Genomic DNA, 8412 nt, shown 5'->3' with positions numbered 1-8412 from the left:
AGAGAATAACACAAATTATGTCAAACAAGGACTTCAAACAGTGTGTTTTGAGGTCAGTAACCTCTGTGCCTAGAACTTTGATCACAGTGGTAACAGCCATAACTTAGGTGGATGTACATGCAAAGATAAATAAGTGGCTTTTCACTGAATGTTACAAGCAGAACAACAAGATGTTGGTGGGGTGAAAATGTGCGTTTCCAATAGGCTCAAGGAGCTTCAACAAAGGAAGCTAATACTGATGAGTTAATTTGTTGAAACTCCAAGCAAGGTTGGGTTTTTTGTTTGTTGTTTTTTTAAGAAACAAACAAAACAAAACTAACAACAAAAAACCTGAAATGGATCCTGGTTTCAATAAGTAGCTTGAAGGAGGAGTCTTTCCAGGGCCCTGCCATATCAAATGGAAGACAGCATGTTCTGTCTGATGAAATGTAAGTTTGACTGCTAATCAGCCAATCCAAAACATTGCTAGATTAATAGACAAACTGCCGTGGATACAATTTCTGCTAGATTAATAGACAGTTTGCTGGGAATACAGTTTCTGGGGAACTGAGGCTGTTTGTTGAATCTGTGATCGGCTTGAGATAAATAGGAACTCCTTTTCAGGAAATTAAGATATTTACTTCTGATGTTTTTCCAACAGAGTTGGAATCTTTCAGAGCTTCATTTCAGTGCTGACCTTGTCTGGGTACATGCAGTACAAATCTGAGAATGATTGTGGAATCCTACAGCTATGTTTTCCACTTGAGGGGGCCTGGGTATTTTCATTTCCATGTTGGGGTCAATCTGAACGCAATACTGGTTTTAGTTTAGAGGTGAGAACTGTCCTTTCTCTGCTCTCTCACTACTTTCTGTTTTTAATTATTGCTTTTCTCTCTTTGAATGAGAGGTGAGAAGAACAGTTCTTCACAGTTTGTGAAGTGCTTGAAGATCTCTGGGCACAGAGCGCTACATAAGCGCCAAGCATGTAAATTCAGAACTGTTCTGCCATTTTGCTTTTCCCTTACACCGGTCTGTGCTGTGACTCGAATCAATCTGCTTGTAATCAAATTTAAACTTGTTTGGTGACTAGGCGTGGAAGATTGTTTTTAACCACAGACTTTCTAATTCATTGAAACTAGAACTCCTGCCTGATTTCTCTCTGCAGGAAGGAGATCCCAGTAAACTTTTTATTAAGCATTTTCACTGATTAGGTAGTCTTTCCTAATCCTATGAAAAACAGTCATGGTGTGTCAGCTCAGTGCTGTTTGCATTTGCATCAAAATGTGGGAATTAAAATGAACTGGTTTATCTATACATTGTTTAGTTTACGTGCTCTGAGAGAATCTAAGGTAAGAAAACTGGCATAATAAGGAAGTCATAAATCAGACTGGATTAGGGTTTTAGGTCAGGTATCTCAGTTTCACTTTATATTAGACTTGTTGTGCCTGTGAATGGAAACAAGATCATATTGTGTTACTTGTGGGGATTCTCTTATTTGCAGTTGTCCACCACTGATGCCTCATGATTACTGTAGCAGTACTTTTGTCATACCTTCACGTGGCGGGGTAGTTGTACCTTCCTTCCTGGCTTGCGTGCTAGCTCTCTTTCTCCACTCTCGCCCCTTCTAAGGGGTGATGGAATGAAGGTAAAGTACATGGCTCTTTTCATCTTTTGGTGATTTTAGAGCGGTTAGGCAAAAAGTATTGGAGACCAACATCTTAGCCCCATCATTTCTGCTTTGAGTGGATATACAGAGGTTTTGGAACCAAAAAAATATCCTTCTCTCCTGTCATATGTGAGATATAAAATGCTTTTGTTTTCTCTTCCCATCTGTGAAATGGCTGGCACCAAAACCAGCTCTGTAGCTTCCTTGTCAAAATTGAGGATAAATACAACATATTTGGTTAGCGGTGTTCATGAGATTAAGGAGTCTAAATGTGCATCATCAGGACGTTATGTGTGAGTGTCAAAAGAATGTTTTGGTCCCAAGATGTCCAGTCACATCTTACAAGATATTAAATACTTGGTGTACATCTTTCTGACCCGTTCAGATTAGTCATTGATTCAGAGAACTTATTTTGATGACCCAGATGATTTCTGTGGGTCCTAAATTCCCATTAGACCAAGTGTGCATATGGATGATAAGTTATGTTTTATTACAAGAAAATAAATATTTTGGTAACATTAAGGTTCCTGCAGTGAAATGCAAGTCTCCTATACAGGAGAGACCCTGCAAGTTACTTTATATATTTTTCTTTTCACAGTGTATCTAAAGAGAAGACAGAAGTCTGTAGTTATAGATTTTTTTTTGTTTGCATACGTAGTTTGTACTGACCATGTGAAAACCTGAAATCTCTAAATAGGCTTCTTGGGTAAAACCAAATTCATTGCACACAACAGACTATTCACTGTAATATTTACTCTAAAGGATCGCCAATCCCAGAAATATCAGAGGATGTAACTATGGCAAACTTACCCAATGTTAGCATAATGTTTGGTTGTTTCTCTTCTTTGTTACTAGGTAGCTGGAGCTTTTAGGAACAAATTTGTCATTTATAGCACAGCCCCTTCCTACGCAAGACTCTCTAGTTCTTTGCAAACATGGACTTTAAAAAGATATTTTTAAAAAGATTAGCTTTTGAGTTTCAGTGTCTGTCGTTTTAGTTTAATCTCACAAGGACATATATAAAGTGTTTTCTCAGCATCAAAACCATAGGTAAACCTTTGGTTTATTTATCTGAAAGCAAAGTCATATGGTTCAGGTACTGAAGGTTTAACTCTAGCCTTAGTTGTGGTGTTTGGATGTCACCCTGTGCTTAAATGCTTGTTTTGTTGAGGCAGACATCTCCCTGCTCCTGAAGGTGGTTGAGGAGGAATGCCAAAGGTGTGCTGTTTCCCTTCTGCAGTTATCCCCGTCTGGGGACTAGTTTGGAAAAGGGAAACTAATGTTTGGAAGAGGGAAACTGTGTCCTTTATGCTCTTGGAGAACTAATCCAGCTCTTTCTGGATCGAAGGTGTGTCTGGCCAGAACAGTTCAGAGAGAAGCCTTTTTTCTTCTCCTGCGTACCCGCCTAGGTCTGGTCCCCTGTTTTAACTTGATCCATAACCTTTAACATTCATGGGAATTTCGTGTCAGCATTTAAGCCCTGGGAATACAGAACAACGCAAGTGGAAAATCTCAGTGCGGCTGAATTTTGACAGGAGGACCAGGTAATTTTCGTATCTGGTAGTGCTGGATGAGCAAGAGTTTTTCGTAATTGTCAGTTGTAATTGTCAACTATTCTGTTGTATTTCAAAGTGCTTGTTTTGAAACTGTCACTTCTTTACCAATGGCATTTTGATGGATGGATGATATAAAAACACTGGGTTGAAAGAAACACCATAAATATATTCAGCCAAGCAAAACCAATACGTGTATTTACAGGAGGATAATTGTCTGTGGGGTAGCAGTCATGGAGCAAAGGCTATTGTTCTCTCTACTGAGTGCTCTGCCACTTGTCGCAATCGTTTTTTACGATGATGAACACTATTTCTCAATCAGTGGGTTGTGAAGTTGCATGTTTTCCAATTAAATTTTGTGTATTTAAAGATCAGTGTAAAGATAAGTGTGCTGAGCTAAGTACTTAGGAAGCAGAGAGAGAGTGGATTAACGAATGGGGCCAAAGGAGGGTGTATTTGCAACAAGATTTTCAGCTTTTTACATATGTAGTAGTTTGAATCCATTACCTGGTTTCAGCTTTTTTTTTTTTTAAACAAACTGCAAAATAGGAACTATGGCAAAAGATGATTCACCTCCAACACCTACTACATCGTCATTGACTTGTACTCCTAAGCAACAATCAAGGACTCGATTTTAAATGTTTACCAATTTGGGGAGTTTTATTTGAAATGTCTGAACTAAGGCACAGAAGGTTTTTGTTTTGTATAAAAGATGGACACCAACAGCTCTGCTGGAGAGTAAAAACCTGTAAATTAAGTTGTAATTGTCTGGTTGGGCACAGAGAAACAGAGGTATTGGCAGGGAAAGCTTTAGCAAGGAAGGGTTGTTGCTCTTCTGTGACTGCTGCGTGCTTTTTTCAGTTTGGTTGAAAGAGGGCAACCACGAACTCTAACCTCATCTCCAATCTTCCTGAGAATAGCTGTGGAAACCACTTGGCCAGCAAAAAGTCTGAATGGAGAGACTGGTGAGGCCAGACTACGCCTTTGTACTCTCCTAACTGTTATTCCCGTGTCTTAGCTGGTGTTGTTAGATATACAGGCCGTGTCCTAGTCCAGAAAAACTTCCCAGGCAGCATTCATCCGGCCTTGCCTGGACACTCAGCTTGGGCGCTTGGGCTTAGAGGTCTATCAGTGCGCAATTAGTCATCAGTGAAGTGAAAGAACGTTTCTCCTGGTGGCTTTTCAGACCACCCATGCTAGGTTCCTGCTTAGAGTGCTTCCCTCTGTCTTTCTCTCCCTTGAGCCAAGCGGTGGGGAGATGAGCTTTGGCTGTGCAGGGGAACAGAGCAGCTCTTCACAAAATCGACAGTTGTTTAGTGTCACAGAAGGCATAATTGAAAAGAGCCAAGAGGTGGGTGGGGAGGGAATGAATGGATGGTTTCAGTGTAACCTTTCTTGGGTTCAATCTAGCAAAGATTTAGGCATTGGACTAAATTTATGCCCTTTGTTTCCTCTGTAACCTGCAGTTTCCCCTCTCAGATGCGTTAATGTTTGGGAAAGCAGAGTTCTCGGGTTGGGCAGCTGTTGCCATAGCTGGGCTTAGCTTTTCTGTGATCACATCTGATAATACTAGAGCCCATCGGGTCCCTTTTTAAAAACTGACGTTGCAGTTTTTGAGCTCTTTTGTACCACTTATTTTATGCACCCACCATTTGTCATCAAGTAGTTTTGCTTGACTGTTGGTCTTTTAAGCCCACAATTTAAAGCAGGGAAAAAAGAACATTAAAACACACTTTAAACATGTATGTCTACCAAAGATATGCATACACACGCAACAACAAAAGGTAATCCCTCCCCAGGTTCTGAAGAAATTGGAAAAGAAATCTGAAAGAAATACTGGACTCCTAGACGTGGCACTTTCCTTTAGATGTGTGTGATATGTGAATATAGCTAAAACAAATCAACAGTATCTGATTTTTGAAACCAATGTTCCTAATATTTTTAATGTTAATTAAGCTGTACTGTATTTATTTTCTAAGAGGAAAAATTGAATAAGAACTGGTATAAGCTAGTATGACATTCCTGTAGTATAGAAACAGGATAAAAATAGAAGTAACCTGAATGGAAATATAAGCAGGAATGGCAGAGTGCCAGCAATCCCTAGGACATAAATCTGCAGGCAGCTAAACCAGAAGTCTGTTTCCTTACACTCTTCACGTTGCATAATATGGTTTGTATAATTTGAGAAGGATGTTGCTTCTTATTAAAGATGTCGCTCCTTATTACCACTTCTCTCCAGAATATGACCAAAGCTTTGTAGCTGACTGGCTTTGAATTCGAATAACAACACCAGTGCTCTGTTGCAGTTTTGGGGGGTTCTTGGGTACTGGGTTTACATGTGGCCTGCACCTGTTTGGTGCTTGCTTCAGCTTTGCCTCTGTCTGGAGCTATGTGAGCCCCACAGAATGAGCAAGGAATTCCTGAAAATTTCGGGCAGAGTTGCCTGCCTGATAAGACACTTGAGTGTGGGTGTTTGTTGTTTTTTGCTTGTGTGTTCTTTTTTTGTTCCTCCCATTGCCACTGGGCTTGAAACTGTAGGGCTTGGAGTACAGTGCTTTTGCTCCTGTGGTAGAGTATCTTAACCACGACGCAGTTGCTAGTTTGATGGAACTGACAGAGTTAGAGTGTTACAGCCTGGTTCCAAGTGTTTATGAACAAATAAGTACAGGTGATACAAAGCTGGGCATCTGAAGTGCACGCAGGAATGGAATAATGGATGAAATGTTTGCCATCCAAGTAATACGCAGAGAGTCAGTGTTAGCAGACTAGTTACACTATAGCAATACTATGTACACCTCAGGGCATGAGATTCCGTCATTTTAAACCCTTACAGGTGATCACGTGATGCATTAAACATCCTCTAATTTTATCCCTTTTGTCTTAATTTTGCAGAAGAGGTGAAGAATTCTGAGACTAAAATTGAGGGGATATGCAAAACCTTTTTCGAAATTAAGTAATGTAAACTAAAACAAAAAAGTGGTATTTTGAAGTGCATAAATCAGTTCGTGTGATATTCATCGGCACAAGAGTCTGAAATTGTTTTGGTAAAGCAGCACATTAGTTTGAAATGTAATCTTTTCACGGTAATGCAAAAAATTTGGAAAGTGTTGATACCTGACAGAGAGCTTACAAGATCAGGGAAACTTGTGCACTTAGAATGGAATCTGTCCTTGTATGCAAAACCTGTTGACTGATTTGGACCACTCGAACATTGCTCCACGTTTATATTTTCTCCAATATTATTTGCGGGTGACACTTCCTCTTGTTGTATTGCCTCTGAACTTGTGACTGATGTGGATCATATCCTAACAGAATATTGTCCTAACCTCCTTCTTCCATTCAGCACGATCCATTCCACTTCTACCCTGGACATAATTGTGCAGTGTCTACAGCAAAACATTAGGGAAATACTAGAAATATAAGATTGGAAAGAATCTCGAAAAGTTACCTAGGCCAGGCCCTCAGTGCATCTAATGCTTCTTTAACTTCATTCTAGGAAATACCTGCCTCAAGTCTAAATCAAAATTCCCGTACCGTAGCTTACATTCATGAATTCTTTCTTGTTTCTCAGCAGCCACAATGTATTTCCTTTGCCGTTACCCATTCCAGGTTTGAATATCCTTTCAAATCTTTCCTTTCCTAGACTAAAACTCGGCGTTGTCATTTTATCCTTTGTTAGTTCTCTGGAAGTTTAGTGCCTGAGGTTGGATGCAGTACTTGAACCAGGTACTACATTCCATTGCAGAGTCAGCAGAAGGGCCGCTTCTCCTACCACAAGGAAACATAAGCGTGCAATTAAATGTGGTTTTGCTTTGGTGGAGTAAGGTAAAAAGTTGCCACCCTTCAGCCGAGTTGTGGTAAGTGCCCACGCGTCTACTCCCAGTTAGGCTGCAGTTGCAGAGAAAAACAGGTTTGAAGAAATGATCTCCTGCTCCGCATCAGGCTGGCTGTATGTGAGTCAGTTCCTGGGTCACGGATGGAGAAGGCACCAGCCATTGCTGGCCAAGGGACAGAAGCAGCAAGGACTCCTCGTGCCCTGAGCGGTCCCAAATATCACTTATAAACCCTACCCAGCCAGCTGCCTACTGCAAACACGGTTATGCAGGTCCCTGAATACCAGCCCAGGGAGCAGCGGTCTTGGGTTTAGTTAGATTTCATTCAGTAAGGTGGGGAGTTCTCGGTGACTTCCACAGTTTTGGGAGCCCCACAGCTCCTAGCAGTAAATGCGTACACTGCCTCCAGTCCTCCCCACCACCTTCAGGGCAGCTGCCTGGGGGCTGGCGATGGCAGCAGTTGCTGGTGTGTCATGAGGACGATTCCGAGTCCCCGGAAACTGGTTTTAGGAGGAAAAATGTTCGTGTTGGTCGTTCTCAGACACACTTTTCGCTTCCCCAGCTTCGCGCACGGCTCGTTCTCAGCGCCGTGCGTATCGCCCGGCCCGGTCAGGCGGCGGCGAGGATTTGACGTTCCCTCTCAGGAAGCCGTTTTTCAGCACGGCATCCCTGTCAGGAGGCGGCCGGCACGGCTCCGTGCCCCGGGGGCAGCGTGCGGAGCGCTCATTCCGGGTGCGAGGAGGAGCCGCGGGGCGCCCCGCAGCTCGCCGACGGCCACCCCGCGAACGACCTTCTCTTCTCCTCAGGGCACGGCTCTCCCTGCGGCACGGCCGCGGCCAGGCGGGGCGGGGGCCAGGCGGAGCCCCGGGCCCGGGCGCCTCCAAGGTCGCTGCCGCCGGCTCCGTGCCGGGAGCGCGCCTCTCCCCCCCCTCCCCCCCAAGGCGCGTTCCCGAGGGCCCCGCAGGTGCCGGGGGGGCGCGGCGGGCCCGGCCCCTCCGCAGCGCGCTGCGGCCACCACGCCTGCGCCGTCCGCCGGGCTGAGGGGGGAGCGGGCGCCGCATCCCCGGGCGGCGCGAGCGGAGGCTCCGGCGCGCCCAGCCGGGGCCGAGCCGGCAGACAAAGGGGCCGAGGCGGCCGCCATGGGGGAGCAGCTCCGCGCCCAGCCCGCCGCCGCCGCCGCCTCCTCCTGCTCGCGGCTCGGCGGGCTGCTGCACGCCGGCCGCCCCCCGCCCGGCCAGCCGCTCGCCAACGGCGGCTGCGGGGAGGCGCCGCACCCGCTGCTGCTCCGCGCGGAGCCGCCGCCGCCGCCCGGCCACGGCTCGCCGGCCAAGAAATGCAGGCTGCGCCGCAGGAGGGACTCGGGCAGGCGGCACCGGCCACG

At 44.9% G+C, this 8412-nt stretch overlaps 1 protein-coding gene across 2 annotated transcripts in view; it reads left to right on the top strand.

The window, feature by feature from the left end:
- The first annotated feature begins 263 nt into the window (after window positions 1-263).
- Window positions 264-8412, top strand: part of PANK1 (pantothenate kinase 1) — a 35082-nt gene continuing 26933 nt past the window's right edge. The window contains exon 1 of one of the 2 annotated variants that reach the window (XM_080597718.1): window positions 264-428. In XM_080597718.1, coding sequence (XP_080453844.1) covers window positions 398-428 — 31 coding nt within the window. In that variant the 5' untranslated portion in view covers window positions 264-397. Of the gene's footprint in view, window positions 429-5526; window position 8412 lie in introns of those variants that run through there. The other variant, XM_080597717.1, reaches the window with a different exon arrangement.

This window comes from Anser brachyrhynchus (assembly GCF_964034855.1).
Source record: "Anser brachyrhynchus genome assembly, chromosome: 6".
Taxonomy (NCBI): Eukaryota; Metazoa; Chordata; class Aves; order Anseriformes; family Anatidae; genus Anser; species Anser brachyrhynchus.
This window is presented reverse-complemented; position numbering and strand designations above follow the sequence as displayed.